Here is a 20,143-nt window from a genome sequence, read left to right as displayed (position 1 = left end):
AAAGTAATGAAACATGTTAGCTTGATTTTCCTTTAAACTTTTTTGACCTATGACCTTCCACTTTAGTACACACTTAAGACCGGGGAGAAAAACGCCTCAGTTAGCTTAACTCGATGAAAGAAAATAATACTAATATTGTAAAAAAAGAAAAGAGGCACTCATTCTGTGTCAGGTTCTCACTCAAAGTAGTAACAATAAAGTAATTGTGACTTTGCCTATGATTTTATTTTTACAAGAAATCAATCATTTATGGCATCTTCATAACACGAAAGCGTGAGAGGACTACACACGAATATTGAGCCCATAGTTGGTAAATATACAAAATGTATTATTTTGTGCACCAGGTGTGTTGGTGCAGAGCTGCAACTCTAGACCCTGAGAGGCTAACACAGGGGGATGACTAATTAGAGGTCAGCCTAGGCCACATAGCAAGACTCTCCCTAAAGAAGGCCAAACCCCCAAACCAAACAAACAAGCAAACAAAACATTGATCAGTGGAGGCTGGAGAGATGGATCAGCCATCGGGACAGCTCACTGTTCGTCGAGAGGACCAAGGTTCAGTTCCCAGCACCCACATGGTGGCTCACAACCCTCTGTAACTGCGGCTCCAGGGCATTCAACGCTTCAGGCTTCTGAAGGCTCCTAGACTTGTGTGCACCTACCCACATGCAGACATACACAGCTGTACATAACTAAAAATACTACAAAAAAACCCTAAAGCCTTTAAAAAGCTGTTTAGAAAGACATTTGTGTTCAGTTTTATATTTGTAGATGCTGCCAGGTTGAAGCCTTCACGGAGGGCACTGCTATATTCTACTTATTAATTAAACTAATGGGGCAGTATCCAAGGATGCTGTCAATCAAAGCCGACTCATCTGCTCCCGGGATTCTTCTCTGTTTGCGTGAGTTTTTTAGGAGCCTTAATATTTTCAGATTTATTTTTCTCCTCCGCATATATCTTCTCAAGGAACTACAGAGGGGAAAAAAAAGAGAAAGTCTCTTTATTAGAATGTTAAATAAAAACTGGATAGCCCTCCTGCTCTAATAAACACTTTCCTCTGGCAGATTTCCTTAGGCTAGACCTTTTAAGTAGAGAACTTGAGTGAGAAGCAGTTGTTCAGTATCATAAATACTCAGATTGAATTCATCCTTGGCTTGTGCTCCAGCTCCGGCCAGCCCAGCTCTCAGCAAAGGCTTATGCTGCTAAAGGCCTGGGATCTCTCTGGGTCACTGTGGACAATGTATAGACACTGCTATATCCACACAAGAATATGCTCCTCTGTGACTGATGTAAATGTATATATACACAGAATACAGATACATTATGGGTTAGAAAAAATGAATATTCGCATATATATTCAAGTGACAGTTTGTAAATACATATGTACAGATATATTTTGCATACATGAACATCTGTATGTAATTTACATTTGTTTTGTTTTGGTTTTTTCATTTTCTTAAGACAGGGGCTCACTCTGTAGACCAGGCTGGCCTTGAACTCATAGTAATCTCCCTGCTTCAGCCTCTTGAGTGCTGGGATTACAAGTGTTTACCATATCTGACTTCATATATTATGATGGATTCCGTCTTTCATATGACATGTTATCGGTAGGTGATTATCTATAGGATATAAGAAAAAGGGACAAAATAGTGCCAGAGACTACATCACTGGTGTCCTCAAGCTGCTCCAATTGTTTAGCTTCATGCAGGGGCCCCATCTCTCTGGAGTTTGTGTAGCAGAGAGTGCAGCCAGTGTGTCAGACATGTTTCTTTCTGCCCACCATGAATCTATGTGTGTATCGACAGAATGAATTACAGCAGCAGGGACCAACCTGAATCGTGGAGAGCTCTTGGTGCCACTTCAAGGATCTTGGCAAAGATTTGACATTGGGCTAGGACAAGGAAGTAGGCTTGTCACCTTGATAAGTCCCTGAATACCACAGGACTTTGTTTACTGTCTTGTTTGCGCCTTGACTATCTGTTTATGCTTTGTTTATTCCTGGACCTTGAACTGAGCCTTTGTATGTACTTAAAATGGTACAAAAGCAGACTGGGAAAAAAATCAAGGCGCTTCAGCACTGGCTGGGGTCTAGTTGTCTTTTCTTTTTTAATCCTCACTCCCTCCCGAGAGACCCTGATGACTGACTGAGCTGGCTTAGTCACTGAATAGAAGAAGGAAGTTGTGACAGTATAAATATTAAGGCAGACATATATAACACAAGGCTGGTAGGATGGCTCCGTGGGTAAGAATGTTTGCTGCACAAAAATCTCAATTTGAGTCCCTGGCACCTATAGAAAAATGAATGTCCAGAATGTCCAGTCATGCCTGGAACTGTAGCATTGAGGAGAGGGACAGTGGAGATGGGTGAATCCCAGTCCAGCCTGGACAGAATGAATGGTGAGCCTCAAGGTGAGAGAGAGAAGAGCACACACACACACACACACACACACACACACACACACACACACTACATAAACATATTTATGGTAGCACATGCCTATAACCTCAGCACTTAAGAGTTGGAAACAGAAGAATCAGATGCCCAAGGTCACTTAAAAAAATCAAAACAAATATAGACACACACACAGACATACATATATATATGTATACATATATATAAGTTATGTAATATACGAAAGAGTATGTAATGTGCAATGCAAGATATTAAGCATAGTTATAGACTCTATATATAAAGATATATAAGTACACTTAAGTGGGCCTTATATGAAGATCAAGTAGCTACTGTATATATGTCAAGCCCAGTATATATAGACTATATAGAGAGTATAAAGTAAATATAGTTAGGGGGCCTATCACTGATGCTCAGAGCTAATGGAGAAACTCCACTGAAATCTATGATGGAGTGTTTTAACACTAAATCTCTGCCCCATGCTTTAAACTTGCCTAAAGTCAGGCTGTTTCTGAGCATGTGCAACATATTCATTTATTTGACATTAAATATAAGCCACTCTTAGTTGATCACTCAGGAGGAATAGATTCCAAGCCAGCTGTGGTGGCATATACCTATAAATCTAGTACTTGGAAGGCAGATCAGAGAAATCAGAGAAGTTAAGGGCCAGCCTCAGGTACATAGCAAGTTTGAAGCTAGCTTGAACTACACAAGAAGACCCTATCTCAAAGCAACAACAATTTTTTAAAAAGAAAGAAAAAGAAAAGAAAAGGGAGAGAGAGAGACAGAGACAGAGAGAGACTGGTTGACTCAGAGTTCCATTTCTAACATCTGAGAACCTTCGCTGTTCTGCCCTCTGGGGAACCTAAGGGTCAAACGCATGATTAGCTATGACTTCGGCGCCATATGCCTTGGAGTCCTGCTGTCTGGATGCACAGTTTGCTATGGTCTGCTCAGTTGATCTCCCACTGAGATCTTTGTGTTGGAGGGGTGTGTGAGCCTGCCCTATGGACGAAGGCTGGTATACCTTTTCCACTTACAAGCCAAACCTCCTTCTGGATCAGGGAGAGGGCAGAACAGAAGCTGGGAGACCCCCAGATGTGAACTTCTACTGAGTTTCAGTTTGGACAGAGCTCACACTGCGTGATACGATTTTAAGTGCTCACTCCCTTTCATGCTGACCCAAGCCATGTAACTTTGTCTTCGACCTGAATGTCCTGGAGCCCCAAGGAGTTACTAGAGAGCGCATACTGTCATAGTAACAGGCTGTGCAAGCAGCGCCCCTCTACTCCCCTCACAGTCCGGTCCGAGGATAGTAGACTTCAAAGCAGCAGGAAGATGGCGCCTCTGCAGTGGCATTAGCCAAAGGGCCCCATCTGGAAAGCAACGCTGAGTTTTTATTTGACCGGTCCTTCCCGAGGTACTCTTATCCACAGCTGTCTTCCTCAAAGCTCTCAGCAGGGCTCTGCAAAATAACTCACCCTGGGCATCCTGTAGCCCCTGCTTAGAATGAAGTCCTTAAAGGCTGCTGTCCCTCGCAGGCCTGCAAGCAGCTCCCCCTAAAAGAGCAGTTTAAAAGAGCTGTGAAAAATCTGGGGAGAAACTTCCATGAAGCTCCTTGCTGCAATCTCATCCTTCTCACCGTGGGGTTCATCAGTTACGAAAGATGAGAGCTTCCAGAAACTTCCATGAAGCTCTGCATTGCAAATGCTTCCTTCTCACTATGGGGTTCATCAGTTACGGAAGATGAGAGCTCCCAAAGACGTCTGATTTTATCCTCTTGCCCTCTCTTTCCCCTTAGCCTTGTATGAAGGAAGGATGAGCAACAAGTCAAACTTTTGATTTGGGCTGTCTAGAAACTAACTTATTTCATACAATATAGCCACAACTTAAAGGTTTTAATTTTTATTTTTTTAAAAGATATTTCCTAATGAGAAAAGCAAGTGGATCATTTCACCAGCCCCACAATTTATTGATCTTAGCTACAAAGGGCACACCAATCAAAACAGACTTGTTTCAGTCCCAACTCCTCTGAATACTCAAACATCCCTTGGAGTTTTTCTTTACATTTATTTGAACTCGAAAGGTGGATGTAGAAATTTGCATACCACAGTTCAACTCTCTAAGGTCATTTCACCTTCCAAAACCAGTTAGTCAAGGATAGTGAGACCTCTTGGGTTCTTGGTGAGACTGTCATAGCGACTCGCAGTGGCACCTTCCGTGCAGAAGCTAAATCCTCCCTCGGGCCTTGTGAAAGTATGGCTTACCAACAGCACTGTAGGCTGGGCATGGCAGGGCATGCCTGAGATCTTGACCCTTGGGAGGGTGAAGCAAGAGGATCATGAGTCTTAGGCTAGCTCCGACTACATACACAAGACTAGGTCTCCACAGAAACTGCTGTAGAGCAATCTTATTGCCTTGTCTGCCCCCTGTGTCTAGATCTCCTAATGAATAATGCTTCCTGCCATAGGAATATCAACCACGATGTCCAATGGAAAAGAAAAGATGCTGCTGCTTCTCTAGCTGTCTATAGGCACTCTGACAGACACCATAAATAGCTCTTGCTGTCAAAATAAAATATTATGCTATGAGCTAAATTCACATAAATGCAGGCACTCTGAAACCATGTACTCAGAAATTCTACTAAGGATTATTTTTGGAACTTATTCAAGCATGTTGTACTTAATAGAGTTCTGGCATACTTAAATTCCTAAAGACAGTCCTTCATACCCAGCCCTGGGAAGAGAAAAATGACCTTTCTGGTCGGCAGAGTGGACTGATGGATGGTTACTAAGGAAGCATCGGCTGTCTCTGTACAGGGTTTGACTTTCCCACGTGTTTCCCTACGAGTATCCGGAGACACTCTGGTCTGTGGTAAAAGGGAAGAGGGCCACAAATGAGGTCATCAGAGTCCAGTGGAGCATGTGGCAACACACCTGCCTGTGTTTAGAGCAGCAGTGATGACCTTTGCTCCAGCAGATGGGCATACACGAGAGACGGGCAGGCACACAGCCTATCTACAGTGGAGCAGGGCCACGTCTCGGTGGAGTGGATTTGCTGCTGGGTCATTTAACTTTTGACCCCTCTCTTAGGGAGCCTCTGTGGCAACTGAATGCTACTAATGAAACTTCCCAGGCGCAGCTTTGAATTCTTTGACAGCCATCTCGTGCTGGTAGGAAACAAGTCCCACAGTGAGTCTCCTGAAACTTCACAAAAACATCATACAAATTCGGAACACTGTGGTGGGCCTCGCTCCTCCCCCACCCTTAAGCATTTACTCATAGAACACATTGTTCAAGATGATAGTTGTGGGCTGGGTGGAGGGAAGTGCACACCTTTAACCCCGCCATTCAGGAGGCAGGAGGATCTCTGTGAGTATGAGGCCAGCCTGGTCTATGTATAGAGTGCTACAATAGCCAAGGCTATGTAGCGAGACAATGTCTCAAACACAAAATGGTAGGAGCGATGTCCTGTCTTTAGAGTTACCGTGTTTACCATGAAGGCAGAATTCAAGCCTTGCTTATCACATCCTCTCCACAAATCATCTTGCCTCTCTCATTGCTGAACTGAACAGACATGCCCTGAGACTTTGGGGGAACCTCCTTGCCCAGCCTGTAGCCACTGTCTGTGCTCAGAGAACCGGATCTCAGCACATGGACACACCTGCTCCTGAAGCTGCTCTTTAAAGGTTGAATCTTGAGCTTTGTGTGAGACCATGGGGTCGACCAGAGGTTCATCCGCTCTTTGCCTCTTCCACAAGCTGGTGTTCAGGTACCAGGCTCCGTACCTCATCTTTACCCGCTTCGGCTTCTGAGGATTCTAGAGAAAGGAACGCAATCCGGGGTTCTCAGTGATGTTGCTTACTTACTTAGTAGTTGGTTGGTCGTTTCAAATATCAAAGGCTCACGGTATGAAAGGTGTGTCGTGATTTAGAATTTAGAGCTAGTTCTTGCCAAAGTGTTCTACAAAGTTTCAGTGTGCTTTGGGTTTTTATAAACGAAGCACAGAACATTCATAATTAGGAAAACAGAGTCACACCTAGGAACAGGGGTGTCGGATATAGACTGACCTAGGCTTGAATTCAATCTTTGTTCTCTCAGTAGCTGTGAGCCCATGGCACACCACTTCGAGTATTTATCAGGCACGTGGAGATAACAGGTTTTTAATCCTGTAAGAGTGTCCTGAGGATTATAGGAGATAACATATGCAAAGCAGGTAGAGATCAGGTTAAAAAAAAATCACATATTTCACCCAAGAGTGACAATTTTGAACAAGACCAGTGAGCCAAACTAGTAAGTTAAACTCACTAAGCCCAGCACTGTGCCCAGGCTCGGGAGCACTATGCCCAGGCTCAGGAGCACTATGCCCAGGCTCAGGAGCACTATGCCCAGCCTCAGGAGCACTATGCCCAGGCTCAGGAGCACTATGCCCAGCCTCAGGAGCACTGAACTATCTTTGATCAAACTGTTTCCTAGTCCCTAACCTGCCCCTTTAATGGAGAGAGAAAACATGAAGGAAGAGCTGGTCTTGCTCTCTTTTCTGCTACTTCCATAGTTGTGCGCTAAGGAGAACTTCAAGCTGATTCACAGCCGCCATATGCTACGGATACAGGGCTGCATGTCATCTTATCACAAACTTAACTTGTGGGTGGAACGAGGAGACATGTAGTCACAATTCTGTCTCGGTCTCACACACCTTCGCACATTTATTTTTTTAATTCTATTCTATTCTATGTATGTATGTATGTATTTATTTAGGGTTTTGGGAGATAGGGTTTCTCTGTGTAGCCCTGGCTGTCCTGGAACTCTCTCTGTAAACCAGACTGGCCTCAAACTCTGCCTGCCTCTGCCTCCCAAGTGCTGGGATTAAAGGTGTTTGGCGCCACCACTCAGCACACTTTTTTTTTTTTAAGAGATTTTTTCTTTTCTATAAATGAGTGTTTTCCCGGAATGCATGTAGTAATCACATGTGTACCTCATGCCTATGAAGGTCAAAAGTTGGTGTTAGATCTCTGGAGCTAGAGTTACAGACAGTTGTAAATCATCCACCATGTGGTCCTATGTAAGAGCCACAAGTGCTTTTAACCATTGAGCCATTTCACTAGGCATATATATATGTATTTAAATATATATATATATATATTTAAAATTGTGTGTGTGTGTAGGTTTGTGCACTGGTACTGGTATGGAGTACTGGTACGGAGGAGGCCAGAAAAGGACATTAATTTCCCTGAAAATAGAATTACATGCACTTGTGAGCTACCTGACATAGGTGCTAGGAACCTGTGGAGAGCTTTTTGGGGCTGCTTGGCAGGAATCTAACATTGGACCAGGACAAGGAAGTGGGCTTCAGGCAGGAATTTGACTTTGGGCCAGGACAGGGAAGTGGGCTCAGATAGGTCATCCAGGAGTGATCAGAGGACTTTGTTTATTGCCTTGCTAGTTCCTTAACTATTTGTGTTTATTGTACTCCTTAACCTTATTACTTGCATGGAATTAAAACGGTATAAAAGTGGATTGGGGAAAAAAATAAACCACCTCAGCCTCAGAACTGGCTGGGGTCATGCTACAAGGTTGTCTACTTGTCTTTTTTCTTTTTAATCCTCATTCCTGTGCTGGAAAACCTGTTGACTGACTGAGCTGGCTAGGTCAGGAACCAAACTCAGGTCCTCTGGAAGAACAGCGAGCTTTCTTGACATCTGAGCCACCCCTCCACTCCTCTTGTCTACATTTAAACTACACACTGGAGAGTGGGACTGAAGGCCAAGCTACTTGGAAGCATGTGCTGAGTCCAGCCCAGGAGGCATGGCCCCACCAGCTTCCATATCTGATGTTTGGGACAGGCCGTTAAACTCCAGAATGTTTCACACTTGTGTCCATGCCTCACGGGCTTCCTTCCCATACCTAGTTTGTGCTGTTTCTGGTGGCATCCTCCCAACCACCCAATCTATAGTCTGCAACCCTCTCACAACACACATTCCCTTCTTTGCCTCATGTTTCTTAGCAGTGCTGGTCTTGTGTGCTGCATCTCTTTGTGCCCTCTGGATGGAATGCAAGCTTGGGAGGCTGTTCTCCACTGTGCCTCCCTAGTATCTAGGACACTTAGTCTATAGCAAGGGTTCTATAAATGTTTGCTGAATCACATTGCTGTTTCTTAACCCTGCCACTGTTGACATTTGGGTCATCTGAGGAGAGGCGACTGACCTCCTCACAGAAGAACGCTCGTTAGTGTTCCTGGTCTCATCTATAAGATGCTAGTGGTACCTGCTGAGGTAGGACAACCCAAGTCGCCGTCTGCAAACATTGCTAAATATCCCTGGGAAGAGAGGGATGGTGCACAATCTCCCTCAGCTAAGAAACACTGGACTGAAAGGGAAGCAGAGATACAAGGGGTAAAAGACTGGAACCCAAGGGAGGAGCAGGAGTTGGTAATTTACTGGTGATCTTCCATGACTCGGCGCTGCACAAGCAAGATCTCTTCTCTGAAGCCTTTATCAAAACTGCTCACCCCCTGCAACTGTTAGGTCGACCATGTCTTCTTACATGTGTACACACAAGACATCATTCTGTGGCAGTTAATCTTTTTCCCTGATTACTTCCCTAGACTGTAAGTTCTGAACACAGGGAGTAGCCTTCCATAGGAGAAATATGCAGGCATGACCTAAATAAGTGTGGCACGCCATGCCTCAGAAGTCAGAACGTTGAAATCTGAAGTAGCATGTGTAGCCAATCGCTGGCCTGCAGAGGAGTCTGCATTCTCCACTTCTCCTTCAATATACCTCTTCTGCATAGAGACCCTGGCGATATGAGTGTTCACTGTCCAATCCAGGATAATGTGCTAACCAGTGACAGTTGATAGGCTTCCACCATACAAGTGGCCCTCACGTGCAATAGTAGATACTGCTTCCTAAAACTGACTCTAGAGTGGTTCATCTCTGTACCCTGTACCAGTCCAAGAGCAATGCAGTCTTGTCAGAGGACACCCTGGTAAAGATGGCAGTTTTCCAGTTTCATGTCATTTGCTAGCAATACCTTTGAACACATCGATGCTCAGAAATGTTTGTTGAATGAATAAATAAGCTGATGGATGAATTGGCATGCAGAGTGAAAATGGAGAATAAGGACACATGGCACTATGAAGGATGGGAAGTAAAGATACAATAATCTCTACCAAGCAACCTAGAAGAAAAACCTCCACAGCAAAAATGGACACATACCCTCATCTAAAAGGAGACAGAGATCCATCCAGGGAAAGGGGGGACTTCAAACAGACAGAATGCATGAGCAGAACTATGGTGGGAGGAGGAAAAACTGCTTTAAAGACCATCAGAGGACAGAATGTAGAGGTGCTGAGAATTCTATGTGGGTAGAAAGCTAAAGACAGGGCCCAAATGCCGACTGACTTTCCCTCCTGCCTTCCACATTTGGAACCCAGAGAAAAACAATAGTCTGCAAGACGCTAGGCCTCAGTAACCAGGACAGTAATCCCTGGGAGAAAAGGGACAAACAAAATAAGTGTCATAATTGCCTGCCGACTGCAAAAAAAAAAAAGTCTCTAGGGCACGGGGGTGGGGGGGGGGGCAGAAGCAGCCCAAGGGACTCTCAGATTGAGGAAACAGGAGAATCAAGAATCCAGGGAAAGCCAGGCAGCAGAAGTTCACAGGACAGAGCCCCAGAACAGAGAGAGGGCTCTGTGTACCGCAGTGGTGAGGGAGTGGGGCACATGTTCGGGAAACCAGCCACGACCAAGCAAAGAACCAGCTAAATATCCCAGAGGGAAAAGTACCCAATAGTTGCACAGGGCTGGGATCAGTAGCCTTTTCCTCCTGGAAGACTTAAAGGTTCACAGGACCCTGGGAAGAGCACACTTAAGGTCTTGTTCAGTACTATGAAATAATTAACCCAAGACCGAATATTACTTTATTCTCTCTCAAGAAGTCTTAAAAGCAAGACCCCCCCCCCAAAAAAAAAAGACCAGGCTTTTCCGAATAACTTGATTCTAGCCCAGAACAATTTTCAAAAATATTTACAAAAATGTCAAAGTACCCAAAACACCCATTCAGGTGAAATCCGCAATGCCTGGCACCCACTCACAGACCCACCAGACATGAAGCCATGCAGGAAAACATAGCATACCTCGAGGACAGGGACTGACACAGAGCAGATTCAGGGGTTGTGATGCAAAGACACCAAAGCAGTTTCTGAGCAGTATCTCATATGCAGCTTCCAAAGATGAGAGCCACGGAAGGCAGATGCATACATCTAACATCTAGAAATGAAGACTGTAACTATGAGACAAAACCACAAACATTTCAGGAGAAGAGATCACAGCGTTTCAGGACCTATCAACCATAAACCAAGGAGGACACAGAACGGAAGCAGGGACCGGGGTCAAGGCTCCCGGGGAGTAATTCGAAAGCTGGGAGAGGGCTGAGGCCAAAAACCAACGTGAGCAACTAGCGGTCAGGTTGTTTTCCCCAAAGCTATGAAAGACATACACTGCACATGTGCATGAAAACGTCACAATGCAACCCAGTACTCTGTGCAAGTAATATACACTAATAACTTTAGAAAGCAAAAACAAAAACAAAAAAATCCCCACAACTATGAAAAGTATATGTTCATAGGCTGAAGATGTTCAGTGAACCCCTACATAGGTCTAAAAAGAGAGGGGGGTATGTATATGTGTGTGTGGGGGGGTGTATGCATCTACACACACGTGCAGGTCAGAGGACACCTCTGAGTGACCGTTTTTTACTTTCTATGGTTTGAGGAAGGATCTCTCTGTTGTTCGCTGCAGAGATGCCAGGCTGTGAACTCCCGAGGACTCCCCTCACCCCGCATCCTCTCGCTCTTCCATCTCACCATAGGAAAGCTGAGATCTCAGACCCTGTGCGACTGTGTCTGCTTTAGATGCATTCTAGAGATTTAAACATGGTTCACAGTGTCCGTGCTTTACCAAGAGCTTTACTGGCAGAGCCATCTCCCCACCTGAGAGAAGGGACACACATTTATTCTGTTTTTCTCTGCAGAGAAATAAAGCTATGTGGTAAGCTATGCGTGTAAAGAAAAGCCACAGGTAGTTCAGAGCTAATTAGAGATAATGTTCTGTTTTTTTACCTTGAGGGAAGACACTCCCCACTCAACACAGGCGCTTAAGTCTGTTGTTGACTCGCACCGCGAGGCACGTGTGCTTATTTTGTTGCACTGGCGATTGAACGGAAAGTTTAAAAGATCGTATACATGCTACCTCCCTTCAAAACGCTGATGCAACTCTTCCTTCTTCTGCCATGCTCCCGTGTTGGCCGAGACATGTGTTTATGTTAGGCAAGAGTGTGACCAGGAAGGACGTTGTGGGGTAGAGAGATACTCAAAGGTTAGAAGCACTTACTGCTCTTCCAGAGGACCGAGGTTCACTCCAGTGCCCACAGTGTTCTCGCAGGGAAGGTGGTCTATTGATGAAGAGTTTGTCCTGCAGAAGGGTGACATGGACTCCACTACTTGTAATAACAGCTTTAGGGGATCCTATGCCTCTGGCTTCCACAGGCACCTGCACTCAAGCGCACATATCCATATACAGACATACCTATACACACATAAGTAAAAATAATTTTTTTTCTTTTTTTTGAGACAGAGTTTCTCTGTGTAGCCCTGGCTGTCCTGGAACTCACTTTGTAGACCAGGCTGGCCTCGAACTCAGAAATCCACCTGCTTCTGCCTCCTGAGTGCTGGGATTAAAGGCGTGCGCCACCACGCCCGGCAAAAATAATTTTTTAAAGATTTATTTTATTTACATGAGTATACTGTAGCTGTCTTCAGACACACCAGAAGACGAAATTGGATTTCATTACAGATGGTTGTGAGCCGCCATGTGGTTGCTGGGATTTGAACTCAGAACCTTCAGAAGAGCAGTCAGTGCTCTTAACCACTGAGTCATCTCTCCAGCCCACTAAAAATAATTTTTAAAAATCCTTAATAACAACAACAACAAAAAGATGTGTGGTCAATTTTATTCAAATAAAAATTCAAGAATTCCTTGGGCATGAGATTAACAGTGTTCAGAGTCATTACTGGATTACTCTTAGTCTTGTTTTTAAGTAATAAGCACTTATTAATATAACTAGATGTTATAGTTTCAATTTAGGAAAAACATCAAAAAGTCTGTCTCTAAAAATGGATAGTCACTAACAATTCCAAATGATATCTCCTCTTCGATACAAACCATTATTATAGATATTAAATATTCATTCTCTTATCAACTATTTATTATATTAAATGTAGTAACATTCTGGGAAGTCTACTTTGAAAAGCCAGAGTCCCAGAGAACCAGAATTCAAGAACGTTTAAAGCTATAAGATAAACTCAGTTTCGTTAGATTTTTGGTTAGTTCTCCTGTGGCCCCCTTTGTTTTCTGGAGTGCCCCTCATGGTCTGGTTTATGGTACCACTCTTCTCTTCCTCCCGTGGCTTACTCAGCTATCTCCCTTTCTCAGCTCATTGTACCTGGTTCAGCCTCAGCCTGAGAAGCGCATCACAGCTGCGTCTAGTCTGATAGCCGATGTCAAACTGCTGCAGGACGAACTCTTCCTCAATGGCAGAGCTTCCCTGAAAGAAAGCTACAATGTATGAGTGAAGGACAGATACCTAGGAGCGCCCTGCTTCCTACATTCAGCGCAGGAAGTGTTGGCCACTCGGGAGGACAGGTAATTTGGAAGAAATATAGCTAGCTGATGCTCAGGGAACATTCTGGAGATAGAAGTAGCTGGGCGCTGGAAGGCTTTTGCAGTCTAAGGAGACTGCTTCAGGGCCTGCAAGAAGCCATGAGTCCCTGAGGAAATACTATCGGACCAAACACAAATTTTTCTGACACTTTGTAGCAGAGATATTCCTAGAGTGCTTTTCAAGTGTATCCTTAAAAAAGAAAAAGTGTCTGGGGTATGTTGCTGAAAATCTGTGTCACGTGGGCGTGCAGGTGTCTCCAGAGTCCAGAAGAGCTAGTCATATGCCCTATAGCAGGAGCTGTGGGCAGTTGTGAGTTGCAGTGGATGCTGGGAAATGAACCAGGGTCCTCTCAGCCACTGAACCATCTGTCCAGGCCCTCTCCATGGCCCAGTTCAAGAGACCATTTCAATCTTTTTGTACTCAGAACAACACTGTCCTTTCTTGCTCCCTGGACATAGTTGGTAGGGGTAGAAACGGATGCACTGAGTGGCTCAGGGAGATGACTTTTGTCCTAACCCTGAAAGACAAACTTGAGTCAGAAGAATCCCACTTTGGGAGATAAACACTGGGAAACAGAGAGGGTGGGGTGAGTGGGAGTTGGAGATGAAGCAGCATTTAAGGATAGGAGTCGTGAACCAGGGTCAGAGCCTTCCACAGATGGAGCAGCAGCAGGAGCAGGCTTGGGAGAGATAATGAGAAGAAACAGAGCAAGCACAAGCAGTGAAGTGCAAGAATCCATAGTGCAGAAGGAAAAGTGCAAGTTAGTGCTGGAGATGCATGCCACAGACCGCTGCAAAACAGGAGAATCTGAGGACCTATAGGACTCTGATTATAGAGACTGGAAACACAGCAAGCTGGCAGGACAGCTGAGCCGCAGTCTCTGGGTTGGTACTGTGAGTGTTTTTCCTATTATAAAGAAAACTTTATTGGCCTTTGTTTCCTCAAACATTCCCAGGCTTCTCCAGCTTAAGTAGCTGCAGAGGGGAACTGTGCGGTAGCAAACACTGAGGGAGCTGCTGGGGTCATGAGGCTAGCTCAGCTGGCAAAGGCCTGCTGCTGGGACATACTTGAGTTAGGTCCCCAGAACCCTCAGAGAAGGTCTCTGCATGTAATCCCAGCATGGGCAGAGGCAGGGGGATTCCTGGAGCTTGCTGGCCAGCCGACCTAGCCTAATTGGTGAACTCCAGGCCACTAAGAGACCCTGTCTCAAAATGATGTTTGGCATCTGAAGAGCAACAATTAAAGTCGTCTTCTGGCATTAGTGAGTAGACACATACACACTCATATACACCACACCACACACACACACACACACAAACCACCACTACCCCTACGCATATACACGTATGCACACAATAAAGCACACAGAACTAAGGAGTTTGTGCTTTAAATATCAGAGTTCCAGATCAGATTCCTAAAAAGACTTTTTAAAGGTAACCACCCCAGGAACATTGTTTATTTTATCTTCTCCAGAAATTGATTCCATTCAATGTGTCTCTCTCTCCCTCTCCCCCTCCTCCCTTCTCCCCTCCCCCTCTCCCTCTCCCCCCCATCTCTCAGGTTTAATTTTCTATGTTTGTGTGTGTGCAGAGGCATATTGCATGCCATGGCATGTGTGTGGAGGGCAACTTGCAGGAAGAGGAAGAAGCCACTTCTGTTCTTCTAGCACATGGGTTTCAGGGATCAAACTCAGGCTGTCAGGGTTGGTAGCAAGCACCCTTACTCCTTACTCTCTGAGCCACCTAGCCTTGGTTTGCTTCATTCTTCTTCTTCTTCTTCTTCTTCTTCTTCTTCTTCTTCTTCTTCTTCTTCTTCTTCTTCTTCTTCTTCTTCTTCTTCTTCTTCTTCTTCTTCTTCTTTTTTTAGATTTACTTTATTTAAATAAGTACACTGTAGCTGTCTTCAGACAGACCAGAAGAGGGCATCAGAAACCATCAAAGATGGTTGTGAGCCACCATGTGGTTGCTGGGAATTGAACTTAGGATCTTCGGAAGAGCAGTCAGTGCTCTTAACTGCTGAGCCATCTCTCCAGCCTCTTACTTCATTCTTAAAAGCCTCATCAAAATCCTTTATAAGACCTGATGTCACCTGCTTCCTCTCCCGTAGAAAGTGGTATTTTTCCATCTATGGATTGCTCCTTAAAGAAGATTAAAGGTATTTGTTTTATCACCTGCAATAGCTGTTCTGTGACCCATCTTCTTCCAGGGCACAGGGGGAGGACAGTATATGTCATCTTGTTAGGGATGAGTATATGTCATCTTGTTAGGGAGGACATGGGACTAGTGTTTCTCTAAATCCTCAAAATGGCTGGAGGAGAGAAGAGACTCCAAGGGGTTGTCTTCGAACCTCCACTGTGGCATGCACACATTCACACATACATACCACAAACACACAGTAACAACAACCCACCAGGCTGCTTGGGTTCAACACAAGCTTAGTCAGCTTTTGTGGTGACTTTGGCACCCATTTCTTGAGGAAAACTTCAGAGTGAAGCTGGACAGAGAGGTTTGCAGGACCTGAGGAGAGCGCCAGAAGCCAGCCTGCAGCTCGATCTGACTGTGCTTCTGTCTAGAGCTTCCACGTAAGTCTCCCTTCTCCTTCAAACCCACCAAGGTATATTGAGGTTTGGAAGGCAGTCACTTGCTAAGGAAATAGTACCAGATGAATGCATTGACCAGGGCTGGCAAGATGGCTCAGCTGGTGAGGCTGCTCGCCAGCAAGCTGGATAAGCTGAGTTCAGTCCTCAGGACCCACATGATAGGAGAGAACCAACACTCGCACGTTGTCCTCTGTCACTGTGCGCACACACATACAAATAAATAAACGTAATGAGTATATGTATAAACTCTTTGACTAAAATTACTAATGCATTAAAATCTGAGAGGAATATAATACTGGAAGGTCTCAAAGCCAAGAAAACCATTAGAAAATCAAAAACCTCTGCAGTGACATGGAGACTAGCTGAGATCTGGGGTTCGTGGACTAAAGGCAGGGAAGGACCTTATAACCAAGGCAGATGTGTCCGCCCTTTAGAAAAGCACCCGTGTTGAGGGTGGCTCACACAAGCACTCACAGTCAAGTGTGTCTGGAAGTGTGAAGTCCTACAGGAGTGAAGGACAGCAAGGAGGTTCCTGTTACTAAAGTGGGAATGGAAGCTTTGGAGTCACAGCCATGGTGCAAGATAGAAACGTGAATCTTCCAAATAGCTCTGAGCTTACACACTTTGCAGAAGTTTCCTGTGCCCAAAACTTTCTGCTGTCAGTGACTGTGCAGACTGGTTCTACTGTGGCTGATGATTTGAGGATTTGCCTCTCATGATGTTTAATAGAAGTGACTTTGAGCTTGATGTGTTTCTTCCACACTAGACTGAGCTGAGGGCTTCACACCATGAGCTCGACTCTTCATTTATTAAAGATATATTTATTTATTTCATGTTGTGAGCACAGTCTCTGTCTTCAGACACACCAGAAGACGGCATCTGATCTCATTGTAGCCACCATGGTTTGTGAGCCACCATGTGGTTGCTGGGAACTGAACTCAGGACCTCTGGAAGAGCAGTTGGTGCTCTTAACCACTAAGCCATCTCTCCAGCCTCTGAGCTTGACTCTTGAGGGTAACTTTAGGTGTCACTGCTAACTTACAAGGTCCTCGGCCCAGTGGCAGAAGTCGGTGACTCCTCTGTGTACGTCATCATGGAGGAGTCTGTCTTTATAGAGTGAATCCACTTTGCTTGACTTTTCTTCACAAAGCCACTGGCCTGAACGTGAGATCAGCGTCTTCTTAGGCCTACATGCAATGAGATCATCAAAGAATTAAGCATGATGCTGGATGAATGCAAGTGGATTGCAAGCAGCAGTATTGCTGGGAAATGGTCAGCCCTCTCAAGTTGTCTAAAGGGTCACACGAGTTATAGCTTCAAATATCACATTTTCCTCTTCAGTACTAGAAAGGCAAGTGTGTCATGGTGTGTCATACTGATTAAAACTTAACATTAAATCAAGTGTTATGTCAGCTTTGAAAATTACAAGTACTACTTATTAATTAATACATGTACCAAGTAGAAGCCGCTGCACCTGAAGTTGACCTTTAGAAAACAGAGCATCTTTGACAATGAGCTCTCTCCCTCCTCTTTCCTCTCCTCTCTCTCTCTCTCTCTCTCTCTCTCTCTCTCATCTTTCTTTCTCTCTCTGTCTCTGTCTCTGTCTCTGTCTCTCTCTCTCTCTCTGTGTGTCTCTATATCTTTCTCTCTCACATCTCTCTCAGTCTCTGTGTGTGCATGTGTCTGTCTGTCTCTCATCTCTGATGAGACTCATGGATGTCTGGTAGATTCTAACTGTCTGTTTCTCTAGACTGTCATGAAAAGCTCTCACTGCTTTTCTGTATCTTTCTATCTATCCACCCAACCCCTAATCTTTTATTTAAATGTCAGGCCAAGTGCTCATTGCTAAATATAAGTCTGAGCATGTCAAATGCAGTCACCCATCATCCAACTCATAAAGCATTTATTAAATGCAAACACTGGGCTGGGGAATATAGCTCAGTGGGGGAAAACCCTGGTCCATTGCACAAAGCACTACACCCATCTCCAGCATCACATAAGAAGATGTGATGGTGCAGACCTGTAATCCCAGCACTTGAGAAGCAGAGGCATTAGGATTAAGAGGAGTTCAAGGTCATCCTCCGATACACAGTGAGTTCAAGGCCAGCCTGGACTGAGACCATCTCAAAAAACAATCTTTTAACTATTAAGGAGTATATAATCCAGTAATACATATTTCCAAAGTTACACAACCAACACAACTATCTCATTCCAGAACAAACCCTAAAACTATGAATAGTTCCTCTCCATTTCCACCCTTCTCCCCTTCCTGGTAAACAAAAGTCTACTTTCAATTACTATGGGTTTGTCTATTCCGTATGTCTCATTTGAATGGAATTATACAATCAAGTTTTTTTAAGTGACTGACTGGGGCTGGAGAGATGGCTCAGCGGGTAAGAGCACTGACTGCTCTCTCAGAGGTCCTGAGTTCAAATCCCAGCAACCACATGGTGGCTCACAACCATCTGTAATGAGATCTGATGCCCTCTTCTGGTGTGTCTGAAGACAGTGACAGAGTACTCACATATATAAAATAAATAAATAAATCGTTAAGTGACTGACTCTCACTAGCATAAAGCTTGCATCGATAATCTATGAAGACTCATATACCAGTAGCTTGTCCCTCTATTTAGATGAATAATATTTCACTGGGTAGTGATACCACATTTTGTTATTTGCTCACCAGTTGGTGGGTATTCAAGTTGTTGACACTTTTTGACTACGAGAAATACCACTGTTATGTAGGTTTAATGTGAAAGTTTCTGTGATCAGTAGCTCCCCTTCCAATAAAGAGGCTTCACTTTGAGCTGGGTGTAGTGGTGCACGCCTTTAATCCCAGCACTTGGGAGGCAGAGGCAGGAAGATTTCTGGGTTCGAGGACAGCCTGGTCTACAAAGTGACTTCTAGGACAGCCAGGGCTACACAGAGAAACCATGTCTTGAAAAAACAAACAAACAAACAAAAAAACCAAACCCACAACCCCCCCCCAAAAAAAAGAGGCTCCACTTTTAGCATGGCCCCAAGGGTCTTCATGGTGGATCCCCCTTCAGGTCCTTTCAAAACTAGGCCCCCAGTCCTTTGCTTTCTGAGCTTTAAACACAGTGGCCCCTCTCCATTCATCCTGCCTCCAATACACAGGAAGTTGTTACATAAGCTCCATTTGACTACAGTGTCTTTCTGGCTGCCACATATAAATGTTCTTTGTAAAAGTTAAGCTCTTACATAGCTCAAACTGGCTTTGAACCTCCTATGTGGTAGCACAGAAATTCTCAACTCTCCCTATGCTGTGACCCTTTAACACAGTCCCTCATGCTGTGGTGACTCCCAACCATAAAATTATTTTTGTTGTTACTTCATAACTATAATTTTGCTACTGTTATGAATCATAATGTAAATATCCAATATGCAGGATATCTGATACGTGACCCCCACGGGGGTTGAGACCACAGGTTAAGAACTACTGCCCTAGCGGGATACAGTGTCTCTTATGGAGGCGTAGAGATGCCAGACTCTTTAGGAACAGTAGTACCAGGCTGAGGAGCTGGGGATGGTGATGGTTTCAGCCCATCTTCATTCCTTGGGATGGGAGTTCTGGCTGAGGACATTATTACTAATACTGCCATTATCCAGCACATTTACATTAAAAGAAATAGAGGCGTGAAAGTGTCATTCAACTCACAAAGGAGTCGTGACCTACAGGTTGAAAACTGCTGATAACGCTAAGCTTTGGATCCTCCCACCTGTACCTCATAAGCATTTAGACTGCAAGCATGTTCCACCAATCCTGCTTATCTGGTCCCAGAGATTAAGCCCAACACGTTTTATGCACTAGGCAAGCGCTATTAACAACTGAGCTATAGCCTCAGCCTACGCCTTTCTTCTTGAGGGAGGTATTCTACCAGGATGGCCCCTGAACCTACCCTTTTTTCAGATATCCAAATATGAACTCGTCTTCCATTCATTTAAGAGATAGCTTTCAAGCACCAAACATGTGCTGGAGATTAAGCTTTGCCGATCCAACTGTGTAGATAACCGGAATCCCTACCTTTGCGTGGCTTCGGCTATGCAGGATGGAGAGAGACATCGAGGCAGACAATCACATGCCAGGTGCTCACGGATGATGCAAAGAAAATGTAAGGTGGGAAGCGGCTGGATGCAGGACAGCATCCAATTTCTACAGAGAGAGTCTCTCTGCTGAAGTGACACTGAGCCCAGGCCCAGAAGAGAAGAGCATCGAACAGCTTAAATATCAAACTAGACTGCAAGGTCAAAGGCCTTGGGGCAGAGTGCACAGCATGAGCAGATCGGTGTGGACTTTAGTCTGCATCAGGGAGCACCTGCAGGAGGGTGAGCACAGGAATGACAGGCAGGTGTGTGAGAGAATCAGTTTGTGCTCTGAGTGACACGCAGGCT

The 20,143-nt window shown here is 44.6% G+C and overlaps 1 protein-coding gene across 20 annotated transcripts in view; it reads right to left on the bottom strand.

Moving 5' to 3' along the window:
* Positions 1–200: 200 nt before the first annotated feature.
* Positions 201–20,143, bottom strand: part of Fam47e (family with sequence similarity 47, member E) — a 36,326-nt gene continuing 16,383 nt past the window's right edge. The window contains exons 1-7 of one of the 20 annotated variants that reach the window (NM_001033478.2): positions 19,776–19,949; positions 16,773–16,917; positions 12,913–13,014; positions 11,802–11,882; positions 6,075–6,230; positions 3,893–3,970; positions 202–970 (exon numbers count right to left, since the gene is read on the bottom strand). In NM_001033478.2, coding sequence (NP_001028650.2) covers positions 872–970; positions 3,893–3,970; positions 6,075–6,230; positions 11,802–11,882; positions 12,913–13,014; positions 16,773–16,917; positions 19,776–19,897 — 783 coding nt within the window. In that variant the 5' untranslated portion in view covers positions 19,898–19,949 and the 3' untranslated portion in view covers positions 202–871. Of the gene's footprint in view, positions 971–3,892; positions 3,971–6,074; positions 6,231–10,546; positions 10,680–11,801; positions 11,883–12,912; positions 13,015–16,535; positions 16,918–19,775; positions 19,950–20,143 lie in introns of those variants that run through there. The other 19 variants (NR_166538.1, XM_011249502.2, NM_001374714.1 and 16 more) reach the window with 19 other exon arrangements.

Source organism: Mus musculus, chromosome 5 (genome assembly GCF_000001635.26).
Source record: "Mus musculus strain C57BL/6J chromosome 5, GRCm38.p6 C57BL/6J".
Lineage (NCBI taxonomy): Eukaryota > Metazoa > Chordata > Mammalia > Rodentia > Muridae > Mus > Mus musculus.
The sequence above is the reverse complement of the archived record's forward strand: the minus strand, read 5'-3'. Positions and strand labels throughout refer to the sequence as shown.